The sequence below is a fragment of the Candida oxycetoniae genome (assembly GCF_023343755.2).
Source record: "Candida oxycetoniae strain CBS 10844 chromosome Unknown scaffold18, whole genome shotgun sequence".
NCBI classification, from domain to species: Eukaryota; Fungi; Ascomycota; class Pichiomycetes; order Serinales; family Debaryomycetaceae; genus Lodderomyces; species Lodderomyces oxycetoniae.
The window spans coordinates 99,691-116,426 of NW_026055460.1; the positions used below are offsets into that span (position 1 = coordinate 99,691).

A 16,736-nucleotide genomic window follows, 5' to 3' on the forward strand; every position below is an offset into this window, starting at 1 on the left:
ATGTGGCAATGTCTAGAGGATCAAAGTGTAGAAAAGGCGGTATTTGGTAAATTTGCAACAAATGATAAATTTGCAACACATTTGATAGAATATGCTGTCGCGACAATATCGAGTGACACCATCGAGCGACACTATCGTCGTTGTGGTAGCTCGTTGTGGTAGCTCGTTGTGGTAGCTCGTTGTGCATCGAGCGAAGCGAGATAGTGTTGTGACAAGCTACTAAGTGTTGCTCTACTATCGAGCGAAGCGAGATAATATCAGTGTACTCCACTATCGAGCAGAGCGAGATTTATCCCTTGGACTCTTTTTGTAAGCTATTATTTACTCTCTCTCTACTCTCTCTATCCACTCTATCTACTCTCTCTATCCACTCTATCTACTCTCTCTATCCACTCTATCTACTCTCTCTATCCACTCTCTCTACTCTCTCTATCCACTCTCTCTACTCTCTCTATCCACTCTCTCTACTCTCTCTATCCACTCTCTCTACTCTCTCTATCCACTCTCTCTACTCTCTCTATCCACTCTCTCTACTCTCTCTATCCACTCTCTCTACTTTCTCTAGACTAACGAGCATAGATTATCTTGCTCTAGTCGATAGTCACTATATATTATTGAAAAGAAATTGGTAACAAATTGAGAAGAAATTAGTATCTTTACTATTATCACTGCTTTGACACTATCTCGCTTCGCTCAATAGTGGAGAAACACTTTTTAGCTAGATACAACACTTACTAGCACTAACCTATAATGATGTAATGATCTAATCAAATTAGATTTGGACGCCGTTTTATTAGTAAATCTAGATCTTACAGCTAATAAAGCCTACACATTATTATTTACTATTGAGCGAAACGAGATAGTGGAGAAACACTTTATTAATGTTCTACTCTCTGCATATTGCTCCACTAGGGAGCGAAGTGAGCTCCACATATTGCTCCACGTATTGCAACACTAGCTCGCTTCGCTCCCTAGTATCGCTCCCTAGTGTCGCTCCCCATTGTCAAACTTTTTTCCCCTCTAATTTTTTCCTCTTTTCTTCAATCTTTATTTTCTTCATTTTGGTTGTAAAAATTAAGCAATTCTTGTTGTCGTAAAAGATGCAATTTCTTACCGCAAAATCATTACTACATGTCAGGGCGATCTTACTTATAGTGGTATCTTACTATATGGCAAGAGAGCCTGAAGAATTGTCTACGGCAGGATTTGTCGTTCTTATGGGTCAAGCTATGCAAGTACCTGTATTACGTCTTAGCTCATCAAATCCTTTACTAAGTTTTGTTTCAATCTTTTTTGCAACAACGGCATTAAGTGATTTAGTGCCGCTTTTGGCTGAGAATTGGAAGCATTTTGAAATCCTAGTTCCGTTTAGGTTATTTGTTTACTTTGCATTGGCTGCATACATCTACTTTGTCCCAACAAGTCTTTTAAGCAATAGTTTGACTATTACTTACCTCATGTTTGAAATCTGGTGCAATTTTCTCATCTATAATAACTTGAGAGATGAGAAATACTACAGAATGAAAAAATTTGTTGAAGAAAATGCCGATGCTATTAAACAAGCCCAGGGTGAGCAAGTGAGAGTAATTGAGGACTAATTGCATATTGACACATTGGGCATAGTGACACATTCTTTATATAAAGTCTTGAATTTGCCAATCGAGGCAATTTCGGATCTCGTCAAAGTCGTTGAACTCGATTTGCAATACATTGACACCGTTGACATTGGTTTGGTAGTCCTCAACAGTATCATATCTTAATACAGTTAGGTGGAGGATCAAATCGACAAATAGCTCGTTGGTGGTGACTACAATCTTGATAATGAGGACATGGGAGCTTGTGTTTTGCAAACTCAAGTCAAATACGGACTTTGGTTTTTCAATTGCTTTTTGAAACGGATTGTTTGATCTTTCCATCAAGTTTACATATTTGGAAAATTTAAATTTGCTTTCTAGATCCTTTTTGTCAATAATAAGCTCTTTTAGAATTTTTCTCATTGTGTTAATAAATAATTCATGCCTCATGTTACCCACAAAAGGACGTAGTATAAGTGGATGCGAATTGCTCTGTTTCCACTTGGTCAAACTTGTGGGCACTTTTTGTTTTAATTTCAAATTATACTGGTAAAAACAAACAAGCATTAGCTTAAAGTATGTCAAAATTAATTGGCATTTTTTGTTATTTGAAAAGGAGGACGAACCTGCACCTTCTGGTAATGGATACGGCTGACGATAGTCGTCCAGTTCTTCCTCATTTACTTCGTCGTAGCGAATGTGCTCAATCTCGATTAATCCTTGATTGTCTATTTCTATGGAGATTTTCTCAGCTGTCGCAATCACATTGTAGCTGATCAATATTTTTGCTTCTCTACTCAATTGGTAAAACAAGTCATCCTCAAATAAGAAAAACCTTGCCTTTTCAATTTCATTGATAATGCCATGAGGCGAGTTTGCATAAGTGTTTTGGAATCTAGATTGACCAATAACCATGTAATCCTCATCAAACTTGGCCAAGATGCGTACCCTGACATATTTGAATTGTTTGGTACTAACCTTACTCCCCGCTGTTGCCAAGGGCACAAATTTGATCTCACCTGTTTGAGTATTTTTACGCAACAAAGCTAGCCCCTTGTCTTGAAAATCTGATCCAGAGTCACCGTATCCATACTTGACCCCAATGGCCCTTGCATTGCTTACGGGATCCCTCATTCGAAATAAAGCCTCATTATTGGAAAGCACCAAATTTATCATGTTCCAGTACCTACGCTCCTTTGACACTTGTTGCTTAAGATCTTCACTAGATTCTCTAAATGATTTTGTTATTTTGGCAAGTGCTTCTGTTTTCCAGCCTTGGCCTACCTTGACACATTTTGCATTGTCTTTTGTTGCCGCCTCGCTTTCTTCAGTGATCAATCTATCGGCATTCAAAGATGATGGTTTAACGAACTTCTGGAGGTGGGACGACATGGTATTCTTGGCCAAGCTAGGTTTCACTGACGATAATAACAACGAGACAAAATCTAAGGCTAGCGAGGTTTCATTAAGGGCACTGCTAACATTCTTGGATAGATCAAGTTTTTGACTATTGAAAATTTCCTGTGTACTTTTAACCACTGTCCCATCTTTGAAATCTTCAATTTCAAGCACCTCATTAGCATTAGCATTAGCATTAGCATCAACATCAACATCAGCATCAACATCAGCATCAACATCAGCATCAACATCAATATCAACATCTCCCTTACTTTCTTGATTGTTTGTACCTAGAAGAGCGACTTTTGAGTTTCCAATTTCATTTTCAAGCGCTTTTTCAGTAATGTTTAAAAAGGACTGACGCTCAATTAGAATTCTCGGTATCAATTCTTTCAATTCGAGATCATCTCTATTCTTTTGAGTTAGATATCATCTCTTTTCTCTTCTTTTTCTTTGAGAAAAGCTGCAAATTAAAAGTGTTCTACATACTCGTCCTGCAAAAAGGGGTCTTTCTTCTTGTCTTCAATAAAATCAAGGTCTATATAGAGTGGTTCATTGCTCATTATAACTGATCTTTGGCTGTAGTGGAGCCAGCCAACTGATATACCTTGTGATTTACTTACTCAACCTTTGTTTTTTTTTTCACTATTTTTCTAGTGTCTATTCTTTTTACTTTAGCGCCGATAAGAGGAGCTCTCTCTCTCTATTTTTCTTTACATTAGGGAGCGACACTATCGAGCAGAGCGAAATAGTGTCGCTGCTAGCCAGTAGTAGCCAAACAGTAACTAGCCAGTGTAAAACATTGTAGCAACTAGTGTTGCTACAATGTTTTGCACCACTATCTCGCTTCGCTCAATAGTGTCGATAGTATTCTCATTCGAATTGGCTTTTATTTTTCTTCTTTAGAATACATAAATTTTCTCTATTTACTTTAATTTACTTAATCCATAAAGTCATCCAAGTCACCATCTTCAATTGCCTTCAACAACTCTACCTCGTCACTAGGCTCAATTTCTTTACTGATATTTTTGTTTTCATTGTCATTTGGAAATCTCATTGATTTCACACTATCGTTGTGTAAACTTAAACAAAACTTGATTCTCTTGTCAAATTCGGCTTGTGGTAACTTTGTAGAATATACATCCAACAACTCTCGGGACTGCATGTAGCCCTTTTGATGATTTATGGTTGCTTCAATAACACCATCCCTAATAGCTTTCGACACTATGTACTCGGTCGCCTCTTCCGAATCTAAATGCAATTTGATACAAATATCTTTTAATGAGATTTTCGAATAGGACAAGGAAATAATCTTGACTCCTGTTTTTATGACATTTTGACGCAACCTTGAAACCAATGTAAAATTGTCATCCTTCTTAAACAAGGACTCGTATTTTTTCAACACGTCTCCAAACAAGTGCAAGTCACCCAACTTGACTGCTTGTGTCACTTTGAAGTAAGGTTCAAAATTGCCAGTCTTATTCTTAAACACTTTAAGCTCAGGAATCTCTCCCATAAGCAAATCAATAACAACGTTCAATTTCGTTGCACTTTGGATAAATCCATTGGCCAGTTGGGTTTGCGGTGCTTTTCTTATTGCAGTAATAACGTATTCATGAGCTGTGGAGTAGTTCAATTGAACAGCATTAATCCGAGCTAGATAGTAGTAGTATCTAGCAACTAATGCATTAGCTGCATTTTCCGGAAATTGCGTCTTTTCAACTAAATTTGATGCCTGCTGTATCTTGTGCGACAACAAGTAGTTCCTAAGTAATAAAGTGATTATCGAAGCAGTTGTCTCAGTATCATGCCTCAAACTAGCCGTCCTCAAGCCATATAACAAATCTGCTCTTATGGAATCTAAATCGCCAACTAATTCTTTTGCCCGACAAATGTAGAACCAAACTTTTGCTTGGATAAAGTCTAATGAACGTCTATTGAATGATTTCATCAACAAAATCAAGTGCGGGCTCAATTCATTCAATTGCTCAACTTTGCCAGTATCCAAAAGATTCACTTGCACCAATAAGTTAATATACAACTCCATGTCTGGGGTACTACTACTGCTGCTATTTTTGTCATTTCCGCTGCCATTTTTTATTTTAATTGCCTCTTTATCATCTAATGGCTTTGCTTGTAAAAGACCAAGAAGATAGTCCTTGGACGGGTTCAGAGCAAAGTATCTGTTTTTCACAACTGTAGGCAAAGCTTGCTCATACAAAACTAATTTTTTCCTCAAGGGGGTGAAGTCCCGCAATACCTTTGAGACGTATCTATTGTCAAAAGAATTCGCAGCCTTGTCCAATAATATAAAAGACTGCTCAATTTCTTCAACGAGACTCCTAGTATTGGCCAAAGTATCTACTGAGCCGCTACTCTCGGCATCCTTCATTTCAACATCCTTTGTTTCCGTCATTTCAGCAATCAAACCCGTGTGGTCCCAACTAATATATACCTCTCTATGGTGGCAATTGTGAAAAAAAAATTTGTATATGTATACAAGTTCAAAGTATCTCATTTGATCATTGTGCACACAGTTTTTTCGACACTATCGACACTAGCGACACTATCGACACTATCGAGCGAAGCGAGATAGTGGAGTAGCACTGACTACATCAACTCTATCAACTCTATCAACTCTATCGACACTATCGAGCGAAGCGAGATAGTGGAGCAGTATGACTACATCAACTCTATCGACTCTATCGACTCTATCGAGCGAAGCGAGATAGTGGAGTAGCACTGACTACATCGACTTTATCGTGAAAAGTGAGATAGTGGAGTACATTGATTAGTTACGACACTATAAAGCAAACTCGTGTGCTTGTGGAACCAAATGGGGTTCCACACAACGGGGGAACCCATTTGACACTATCGAGCAGAGCGAGATAGTGGAGCACACTGATCGATGCAATTGAGTAGAGTGAGATAGCGGAGCACATTGATCGATGCAATCGAGTAGAGCGAGATAGTGGAGCACACTGACCAACACTGACCAACGCAATCGGGTAGAGTGAGATAGTGTCGCTCGAGTGTCGTGACTAGTCATTGTGCTCCACTATCTCGCTTTGTTCGATAGTGTCGCTCGAGTGGTTTCTGATACACTGTTATTCCTCTTCCATCTATTATTGTTTGTTCATCTATTTTTCCTCAACAAATAACCGATTTTTCACCCTTGCCTACAGAGGTCCGAAAAATATAAATCAGCCAACTTTTACCCCATTTTACCTGTTTTCTTTGCTTTTTATACCTGTTTTCTTTGCTCTTTATACTTGCAATTGCCTTTTTCCCTTATTCAAAGAAATGTCCGTGTTAAAATTACCACTTCCAGCTGTTCCTCAGCCACCTCAATTGATCCCTGTTCTCACTTTTAATCTCCAGTTGAGTCCAGACCCCGTGCGTATTTTCACAAATTCTCAGATAGACAAGACTTTGAACTTGGCTACTGTTGTGAATGGAGAAATCAAAGCAGTTGAGAATAAATTTGGTTATAAATTAGATATCAATCAAATTTACGGCACTGATGATTTGAACGTTAAGGATTCTATTGGAGCAGCAAACTTGGATTGCAAGTTGTATGGTAAAACACCTAATGGTTCGGGAGTTTTTATTTATTACGGAGGAAAAGTGCAATTGGACGAAGCTTCTGTTGGTGTCATGAGCAAACGTACAAAGGAAGCTTCTATTGAAGAAAGTTATGTCACTTGCAACCCAACTTTCACTTTTGACGATAAGGTGGAAGAAGAATATAAATGGGTCTTGAAAGAAAATCTTTTTGGCAGGGGAAGATTTGCTAGGGACGATGAGGGCGCTCTTTATGTCCAGTATTATATCTACGTGGTCCGCTAATCAAATACGCGACGCTATCGAGCAGAGCGAGACAGTGCAGCAGCATTGACTCCGATAGTCTCGCTTTGCTCGATAGTGGAGCACATTGATTAGTGACGTTATTGAGACACCCTCTCTAAAACGGTCCCCAACAACAACATACACAAAGGGTAGGTTTGGTTTTGTTTTCTTTATCTTTTCTTTCCTTACTATTAAATCATTAACTATAAAAAAAATGGAAATAAAAAAATATTGAACTTATAGCAAAGAAGGCGTCTTTTTCCTCTTCCTTCTCTTTCACAGATGTACATTGCTTTTCCTCTTCCTTCTCTTTCACAGATGTACTTTCTTTCTATTCTTCCAATGGCACACTCCTTTTCCTATTTTTTTTTCTTCTTAACAACATGAACTAGACTGGTTTGAGGTCAACGATTCTCCTCTTAAATTGACATTACTCTTGCCCTTGTTTCCGCCAGCATTGCCCACATTTGCATTATTTGTCATTTGTGCTTTAATCTGTCTTGCCATTGTATAGAAAGCTTGCTCAACGTTTGTAGAACTCAATGCCGACGTTTCTAAAAAGGGAATGTCTAATGCATCGGCAAATTCCTTTGCTGCGGTATACTCAACAATCTTCTTATCAGCCAAATCAGCCTTGTTTCCAACCAATAGTTTCATTACACCGCCAGTAGCATAACGATCGATTTCCTGTAACCACTGTTTCACATTATTGAAACTTTCTTGATCGGTAACATCGTATACAATAATGATACCATGTGCACCACGGTAATATGAAGAAGTGATTGTTCTAAAACGCTCTTGACCTGCAGTATCCCAGATCTGTAATTTGATTGTCTTGCCATCTAACTCTATAGTTCTGATTTTGAAATCGACTCCGATTGTTGAGATATAGTCAGGTGTATATGTGTCGTCAGCAAATCTCAATAACAAACACGATTTCCCAACACCTGAATCTCCGATTAATAATAACTTGAACAAATAGTCGTACTCGTTATTCATGATAAATTAAGCCTATTTAATGGGGGTGGGGGGGGGGCGTAGGGCAAAACAATAATAAATAAATCCTTCTTTATGGAAATAGAAAACTGAGAGTGAAATTGCCGTTGTCAATAAAAAAAAAAAAGGAGCCAAAAGAAAAAAATTAATTTTTATGCGTAGGCTCTCTCTGATGGGGCCTTATGAGTTTGTTAGCTTAATAGTGTTAAAGTAGTGTTTGATTTAGTAATGCTTACAATAGTGCTCAATAGTGGTTTCAGAGTTTGTGTAACAGTGTCAGCGTATATATCAACGTGAGTGATCAAAGAAGCGATAAAAATTAATCAGTCACACAGTCTACAGTACACAGTACACGAGTTTTAGTTGTTAATTAAAAAACCTTTAAAAGAACTCAATAGGTAACCTTCAAGTAATCAAGTTTCTTTATAGTCTCAATTTTCTTTTTTGTCTTGTGTGTCACGCAGCGATACTATCGATACTACACTATGGAGCAGAGCGAGATAGTGGAGCAATACATTGTACCTTGTTCCGTCTCAATGTCTCCTGCGCGACATATAATAGGTAGCGGTAGCTAATAGATAAAACGACAACTGGATATAACACTAATAATAGGAATAGTAAAACAGACTACACTAACTACACTAGAATATATTTTTCTTTTCTTATATAAAAGAAGCTTGTCATTTGTTCCTATATAATGCTAATGCTTCTCTAGTATTCCGAATTGTAGCCAACTGAGTAAATCATATTACTAGTAGTAGGATAACACAACAATAGGAATAATAGGATAACACACCACTAATAGGAATAATAGGATAACACACCACTAATAGGAATAATAGGATAACACACCACTAATAGGAATAATAGGATAACACACCACTAATAGGAATAATAGGATAACACACCACTAATAGGAATAATAGGATAACACACCACTAGTAGGAATAATAGGATAACAGGTTACACTAGGGAATATATAAAAGAAAAGCTTGTCATTTGTTCCTAAATAATGTTCTGTATAATGCTCCTATATAATGTTTCTCTAGTATCTTCCAAATTGCAGCCAGCTGAATATGACCATTCTAATAAACCAATTTATCCATTCTAATAAATCAATTTATCCATTCTGATAAACGAATTTATCCAGTTATTACTAGCTGTCGCCAGTCCATGTTGCACTAGTCAATGTTCCACTATCTCGCTATGCACGATAGTGTCGCTGTCGCTAGCCAATGTTCCACTATCTCGCTATGCACGATAGTGTCGCTGTCGCTAGCCAATGTTTCGTTATCTCGCTATGCACGATAGTGTCTCTGTCGCTAGCCAATGTTTCATTATCTCGCTATGCACGAGAGTGTTGCTGTCGCTAGCCAATGTTTCGTTATCTCGCTATGCACGATAGTGTCTCTGTCGCTAGCCAATGTTTCATTATCTCGCTATGCACGAGAGTGTTGCTGTCGCTAGCCAATGTTTCATTATCTCGCTATGCACGAGAGTGTTGCTGTCGCTAGCCAATGTTTCATTATCTCGCTATGCACGATAGTGTCTCTGTCGCTAGCCAATGTTTCATTATCTCGCTATGCACGAGAGTGTTGCTGTCGCTAGCCAATGTTACACTATCTCGCTATGCACGAGAGTGTTGCTGTCGCTAGCCAATGTTACACTATCTCGCTTTGCTCGATAGTGTTGCTGTTGCTTATTCTATTTTTTCCGCCTCCTTTGCAGCTTGTCTCGTAGATTTGCCTCCAGAGGCCTTTTTCATCGCTATTCTCACCATCTTATAAAACCAAAATAAATTCAACATATTCAAAAAAAGATTCATCGACAATATCGTGAGTGGAATGAGCTTATTTACACGGTCCAATGAGGCTAACATATCAACAGCCATCTGACTAACGGCATAAAATCCCCACACAATTCGAGCAGCAAAAAATACAAACATCAATAATAATCCATTGATGACTATATATTTCTCACTAAATGTCCCTGCTGGTAAATGAGAAGCAAACCAATTGATGTTGACAAATGGCGTACTCAACTCAAAAGTCAAAAACGCTCCGGCCCATGGTTGGCAGTACGGAATAAAGCCACAAGTAAACGCAAACATAGCAGCAACTGCGTGAAATAAAAACCCAATACCAAACAAATGGAAATGCTTAACGCATACGAAAAAGTCCCATACAAAGTAACCCGTAGTCACGGCACACGTCATTGAACCAAAAGGAGTTGAGCCCAACAACGAGCCAATAGGGTCGTTTTTTCTATTTTGCCAATGCGGATTATTAAGATGCACCAAAAGCAAAGCTATTGATATATAGCATTGAACCATCGAAGTAACGTGAACATCAAAGTTGATTTGAACCTTTTTCGGCAAATTCGTATAGCGATGTCCCAAAATAGACGAAAACACAGGTTTGCAAAGTTGCTGAACTGTTAGATAAAAGACAAATGATGCCGCGATTTCGTGCCAGTGAGCCACAAATAGGTTCGAGGCTACTTTTGGGAAAGGCCGATATTTTTCAAAAGGATCCAAAATAACCGTTGGAAAAAAAGCTGACATCTTTACAAGCAACTAAGCTGATATCTTTTACAAGCAACTAAGCTGATATCTTTTACAAGCAACTAAGCTGATATCTTTTACAAGCAACTAAGCTGATATCTTTTACAAGCAACTAAGCTGATATCTTTTACAAGCAACTAAGCTGATATCTTTTCCAGGTGGGGTTTTGAAAAAAGCTACTTATTTGAGAAAGGCTTTGTCTTTTATATACTACAATCTTAATATTTGATCTCGTCTACAATGGGGGGGGGGTGGGGGAGTAATGCAAAACTTATTCTTACCAACAAAAAAAAAGATTAAAAGTAAGACAAAAAAAAATAAAGAGTAGTCGGACAGAAGATGTTCCCTTCCGAAGCCGATGCCGAGATGGAGTCAAAGAAGCAACAAAAATAACAAAAGAACCAAATAGCGAGGTATAAGAAAGACTAAAAACTTGACATGTTGAAAATGCAAATTGCTCATGTACAACTAAAAAAAAATCGTTTTGCTTTGCGTGTTGAGTCCCCAACAACAATAAAGTTGTTGAATGATGTTATACGAGGAATAAAAAACTCTGTTGTCCTTGTTATGTTAAAATCTTTACTATGAAAAAACTATGAAATAGGTTTACTATGAAAAAAGTTTACTATGCGAAATCTTTACTATGAAATCTTTACTATGAAAAATATTTACCATGCGAAAGCGTTTATGCGAAATCTTTACTATAAGACGTTTTACTATGAAAATTTTACTATGAGAGCTCTTTACTAGAAGACGTTTTTTTTACTATGAGAGCTCTTTACTATGAGAACTTTACTATGAGAACTTTACTATGAGAACTCTTTACTATGAGACGTTTTTACTATGAGAACTCTTTATTATGAGACGTTTTTTTTACTATGAAAACTCTTTACTATTAGAACTCTTAACGCTGCTCCACTATCTCGCTTCGCTCGATAGTGTCGATAGTGTCGATAGTGTCGTACTGTGAACCACTGTCGGCGTAGTCAACGCTGCTCCACTATCTCGCTTCGCTCGATAGTGTCGATAGTGTCGATGTCGCGAGCCCAACAGAAAAAAAAATTGCAATCTACTAAACCAATATATGAAACAAGTTGAATAAGGTACGAAAAATGCAAAAGTTATCGAGAATTTCGTTTCCTTACAAGGAGTCCATAGAGTCTCAAGTGCGATTAAACAAGTTTGTTTTAACAAACAAACAGGATACAGAGAGGACGGTTTTCATTTTGGGCGCCGAGGACCGGTTTGCTTATTCTTGTTCTAGGGTGAAAACAGATAATGTTCAAAAAAGTATAAATGAACCATTTTCATATATTGAAAATCAATGTGAACAAGAGAAAAACGAGTACCCCTTATTGACAAAAGTTGGCGCTAGTTTTGACAAAATAAAGTTGCATGTGTCGATCAAACCGTTGGGCAAATTCGATAAGCGTTCATTGTTGATTGTCAAATCGAAAAATATCGATGATTTATTAAAGTCTAAGGACCTGTATATTACTCAAGCCACTGAAGCAAAAGCAAATATCTCCAAAATAGAGTATAAGAACTTGCCAATTGAAGAGCAGGAGAGTGAGTTTCAAAAACTAATAATCAACGACTCGTTTGATACAAGCGTGCTAAATGATACCAGAGTGGTGGTCTCCTTGTGGGAACACAATCTGCAAACCAATCAATATACATATTTCTTTCATCTAAGTGTTTGGATCGATAAGCTTGAAATTGAAAATACTAAATTGCAAAGTCATCAAACCCGTGTGCACCACCACCACACTTGTCACGAAAGTGTGGATGAAGTGACGAAATGCTTCAGTTTGGGAGATTTTAGAAAAGAGTTTCAATTCAATATTGAAGACGGACCTCAATTTAGGAAAGCTTTGACAAACTTGGAAAATGCCATTCCCATTGCAAACAAGGTATACATGGCACTAATAGATGACTTTAAGATTTTGGAATCCAACGTTCGGCGAATATCCACTGCGAAAGCAAGGATTCTAGAAGGAATAAACCAATTGATGGACCTAGAATCTAGAAATCTTTTACAGGAGTTTGGTTTCAAAAAAGCATTTCACAAGTCTTTTATCGCATTGTTTGATTCTTTTGAAAAGAATATCAACTTTTTTTTGGATAACGTTTGTGACCACAAATTCTTGACCAAAATCCTCAACAGCATCCTACCACACCAAGTTGATAATTCAAACCAATCAGTGCTATTGCAAATGAAAAAGCAATTTGAAGGAGATTCTAAGGAGTATTATTCATGGATGAACAAGTACCTTTCAAACGATAAAGAGCGACCCGAGTCCAAACTTCTTGCTAAACGGAAAGTTTTCGAATTGTCAAAGTTTGATTACTTGAACCAATTGAGTAAAATAACCAATAGCCAATACGTCAATGAGCTATGCGAAAAACTATTCAAATTCATTAATTTAGGGTATACTAAAGAAAACCCAAGGCTCTTGGATACAAAGAGGTTCCTCAACAAGAATCTGAATCATGTTCTAATAGATGATAACTATCAAATTTACTTGCACGTTTTGACCAAATTTAATAGTGAAAAGTACCAATTTCGACAAATGATTGAAGCATGTCAAACCAATGATGAACTAACTAACTTAATCCGTTACAATCGGTTAAATCATGTGAGACAAGTAGGTGGACAGCAGCAGCAGCAGCAACAACAACAACCAGGTAATCAACCAATGAGCCCTATTTTGAATGAGGGTACGACCGATGAGTTTATAATCACAAGGGAGAATTTTGACCTCATATTCTCTGATAGCAAACCCCCGAACGATCACATCAATTCCTTCCAGGGTGATACTTCCGAAATTTCCGGTATTCTATTTACTCTTGGCGGGCAAAAGAAGCAAGGTTGGCATAAGGAATGGGTGGTGTTGAAAAAAGGACAGCTTATTGAGTATGCCGATTGGAGGAAAGGTAAAACGCCCATAAATAAACCAATTGAAATAGCTTTATCCAGTGTCAAGGCTCTCTCACATGAGAAGAGACAGCATTGTTTTGAGATATTGACATCTGACGGACATAAGCACGTTTTTCAAGCTTTTGGCAGTGATGACAGGAAAAAATGGGTTAAGGCATTGTACAATGCCGGTCAATTGGTTAATACAGAAAGATTGCAACACAGTTTTGGTCAAGCCACCACTACCAGCAAACCAGCCAAGAAACACCCGGGAAGAATAATTACCGACTTTGGAAACAGGCCTTTCATTCCAGGGCAATCTAGTGATAGAGCCATTTCTCCTGTGTCTATAACATCCAAAATACCGGTGGAGAAGGACTACTTGAATTTGGTGCGTACGATTCCCAATAGTGATAACAACATATGTGTTGACTGTAGTCTGATGGAGCTGGTGGAATGGATAGCTATCAACTCATTAACGTGTTTGTGCATCAATTGTGCATCTTGTCACAGAAGTATGGGTTCTCACATTACGAAAATAAGGTCGTTGAAGTTGGACAAATTTGAAAATGAAATGGAATTGCTTTTGCGGTATGTGAACAATCGTGAAGTGAATGCGTGCTTAGAAGCAACGATGCCAAGAACGGAAAAGATTCATCCTAATGTGAGCAATGAAGTAAGGTTGGCATATATCAAGGACAAATATTGTGCTAAAAAATACGTATCGCCTGTGCCTGGTGTTGAAAGTGAATTGGTCAAAGCTATACAAAAGATCAATATTAGCGATGTTCTTAAATACATTTTGAGTGGCGCTGATGTGGGGATCGACATACAAGTAAGTCTTCCAAATAGCAACGAAACCGAAGTTATCAGCCTATTTGAATACTCTTTGAGAAAGTACATTGAGGTTGAACTTGAAGGAAACGATTCAAAGAATAGAAAATATTTTGTCATATCGGAACTACTTATTTTGAATGAGTGTCAAAATGTTGGAGACATTGCAAACGTGGGAAAAGAAGATCGGAAATTGGTCCTATCAAAAGAAGCCGTGGAATACTGGAAAACGAAACTCTTAACAAAGTAAAGTAAAGTAAGGTAGAGTAATAAAAAAAAAATAAAAAAAAAAAAGAAGAAGACTAAGTAAAAAAATAGAAGGTTGCAATTTTCGTTACCTTTTTTGGTACAATCATTTTTTCATTGTTGCAAAAAAAAAAAAAAAAAAAAATGGCTGCGAAATATTTATTTTTTTTTTGCTTTTCTTCTTTGTGGTTGAGGAGGTATGGTGATATGTGAAAAAATGGGCTATTAAAAGGAACCAAAAAAAAAACATAGAATGGGACTCTTTTATTTACATAACTTAATTTCTTTCTTTAGTTTTGCAAAACAAGCCTTCTCTTGTTTTGAGGTATGGTGAAAGAGCCGAGACAACTTTCCAAGATTTTGAATGATCGAGGAGCAAATAAAGCTCAAGATCAAATTCCGTCTCCTCAATCACCTTTTAAGTATGGTAATTTAAAGTGCATTGGACGGGGAAATTTTGGAGACGTATATAAGGCTAGTGACTTGACATCCAAATCGAAACAATTAGTGGCTATCAAAGTGACGAATTTAGATGACTCATCAGATGATATACAACAGATTATCAATGAAATCCAGTTTTTGTCAAAATTGAGACACGTTAATATAATTCGGTATATTGAGAGTTTTGCACAAAATTACAACATGTTTATTGTAATGGACTATTGCGGCGGGGGTTCCTGTTCTGATTTATTGAAATATCATAAGAAATTAAAAGATCATATAGTGAGCTACATTATTAAAGGTGTATTACAAGGATTAAGTTATTTGCATGGGCAGCAAACTGTGCATCGTGATGTCAAGGCTGCAAATATCTTGTTGACCGAGAATGGAATTATTAAATTAGCCGATTTTGGGGTTAGCACTGAGCTAACAATGACCAAGAGGAAGAAACACACATTTGTTGGCACTCCATTTTGGATGGCACCAGAAGTTATAACTAGAGGTGCATCTTATGGGAGAGTGAAAAAAAACGAAGGCTACGATTACAAAGCTGATATCTGGTCCATGGGGATTACGACAATCGAGCTAATCAATGGAGCACCTCCACTAGCAGAGCATGACCCATTAAAGATTTTGTTTGAAATTCCCAAGAAGAAACCGCCGATTTTAAAGGGTTCCCAATATAGCGAGAATATCAAGGATTTTGTTAAATATTGCTTGATAATGGAGGCGGACAAGAGACCATCTTGCTCTACTTTATTGCGTCACTATTTCATTACCAAACAGACTCATCCTGATGTACAAGCAGAATTGGTGGAGTTGATTGCTAGCAAGAATGCTTACTTCAACACTAAAGTCTACTCCAAGCCCAGGCGCAAATTGAACTGTGACGAGATCGATAGCGTTAAGGATACTTCGGAGAAATCTGCAGCTTATCCTAGCAGTGTGTATCCAATAGAGTGGGAATTCACTCCAACGATGGGCAAGCAAAGATGTGAGAGCGGCGATATATCCCCCATTTCCGAGCTGCTTGAAACAGATGAAGGTGGTGGTAATAAAGAGAATAGAGAATTAAATCACAAAACGATCAACAACATTCCCAATTCCGAAATGGGCAAAAGAACACCATTAGAGTTGATTGACCTTCATGCGGTAGTCAAAACCGATAACAAGAGTACAATACTATTTCATTGTCTAGAAAAAGTTCTTCGAAGAGGGAGAGATAACGAAACTAAAAAGGGGGTGGAGAATTTGATTGATATGATCTATGATTGTGAGCAAAAGCACCCAGGTTTATGTCATGCTTTAGTTGAGGAAATTGAGAGGGCAATTTGTAGATGATGTAGGTTTTTCCTTCTTTTTCTTTTGCAATATGGTAACAAATACATATAAACTATCTTTTTGACCAACAAAAAAATTATCAGTAGAGTCATATGTACTGTACTGATAATTTTTACAAGTCATATATGGTGTACTAACAATTTATTCAAGGCATATCTACTGTACTAACAAATTTTTTTTTTCAAGTCATATGTGCTAGGTGCTCTCATCTTTTTACAAAAAGAGCCGATGTTTCCAAGAAGCGTATAGGTTCTACACTACAAAGGGGTAACAACTTCTTATACTCCCATCTCTAACCTTATTGTTCTTTTTGTTTTTGGCATTTTTCATTATAAACGCGAAATTGAAAAATTCAACACAAGTCGTGTTTTGTGTAATTACCAGATTGATATTCCAATGATAGGGTTAATAGGATCGGATTAATATTAACGAGGTTTTAAAAAGTACCCATTTCTTTATCATCTTGACCAATTTCAATACCATATCCTGAAGGCATTTTGATAAAGGGGTCTTGATATTTAATGGTGCATTCCTTGATATTATTTGCATCCAAATCCCAACTTTTTGTTTCTAT

General features: G+C 37.4%; 8 protein-coding genes across 8 annotated transcripts; 4 read left to right on the forward strand and 4 right to left on the reverse strand. All coding sequences in view use genetic code 12, as the record gives it.

Moving 5' to 3' along the window:
- Positions 1-1,169: 1,169 nt before the first annotated feature.
- Positions 1,170-1,598, forward strand: KGF56_003308 (uncharacterized protein; the record flags this gene model as incomplete). Its single annotated transcript, XM_049324627.1, has 1 exon — positions 1,170-1,598. The coding sequence occupies one exon, from the start codon at positions 1,170-1,172 to the stop codon at positions 1,596-1,598; it is 429 nt and encodes a 142-aa protein (XP_049179625.1).
- A 36-nt stretch (positions 1,599-1,634) lies between these two features.
- Positions 1,635-3,535, reverse strand: MED17 (Med17p; the record flags this gene model as incomplete). The annotated part of the gene is made up of 2 exons (XM_049324628.1): positions 1,635-3,381; positions 3,462-3,535. The coding sequence occupies 2 exons, from the start codon at positions 3,533-3,535 to the stop codon at positions 1,635-1,637; spliced, it is 1,821 nt and encodes a 606-aa protein (XP_049179626.1).
- Positions 3,536-3,912: 377 nt separating this feature from the next.
- Positions 3,913-5,388, reverse strand: RPN3 (proteasome regulatory particle lid subunit; the record flags this gene model as incomplete). Its single annotated transcript, XM_049324629.1, has 1 exon — positions 3,913-5,388. The coding sequence occupies one exon, from the start codon at positions 5,386-5,388 to the stop codon at positions 3,913-3,915; it is 1,476 nt and encodes a 491-aa protein (XP_049179627.1).
- An 887-nt stretch (positions 5,389-6,275) lies between these two features.
- KGF56_003311 (uncharacterized protein) lies at positions 6,276-6,821 on the forward strand (the record flags this gene model as incomplete). The annotated part of the gene is made up of 1 exon (XM_049324630.1): positions 6,276-6,821. One exon carries the CDS (start codon positions 6,276-6,278, stop codon positions 6,819-6,821), a length of 546 nt encoding a protein of 181 aa, XP_049179628.1.
- A 375-nt stretch (positions 6,822-7,196) lies between these two features.
- YPT1 (Rab family GTPase) lies at positions 7,197-7,820 on the reverse strand (the record flags this gene model as incomplete). The annotated part of the gene is made up of 1 exon (XM_049324631.1): positions 7,197-7,820. One exon carries the CDS (start codon positions 7,818-7,820, stop codon positions 7,197-7,199), a length of 624 nt encoding a protein of 207 aa, XP_049179629.1.
- A 1,696-nt stretch (positions 7,821-9,516) lies between these two features.
- On the reverse strand, positions 9,517-10,149 carry KGF56_003313 (uncharacterized protein; the record flags this gene model as incomplete). The annotated part of the gene is made up of 1 exon (XM_049324632.1): positions 9,517-10,149. One exon carries the CDS (start codon positions 10,147-10,149, stop codon positions 9,517-9,519), a length of 633 nt encoding a protein of 210 aa, XP_049179630.1.
- A 1,343-nt stretch (positions 10,150-11,492) lies between these two features.
- Positions 11,493-14,384, forward strand: AGE1 (Age1p; the record flags this gene model as incomplete). The annotated part of the gene is made up of 1 exon (XM_049324634.1): positions 11,493-14,384. One exon carries the CDS (start codon positions 11,493-11,495, stop codon positions 14,382-14,384), a length of 2,892 nt encoding a protein of 963 aa, XP_049179631.1.
- A 323-nt stretch (positions 14,385-14,707) lies between these two features.
- Positions 14,708-16,162, forward strand: KGF56_003315 (putative serine/threonine protein kinase; the record flags this gene model as incomplete). Its single annotated transcript, XM_049324635.1, has 1 exon — positions 14,708-16,162. One exon carries the CDS (start codon positions 14,708-14,710, stop codon positions 16,160-16,162), a length of 1,455 nt encoding a protein of 484 aa, XP_049179632.1.
- Positions 16,163-16,736: the final 574 nt, after the last annotated feature.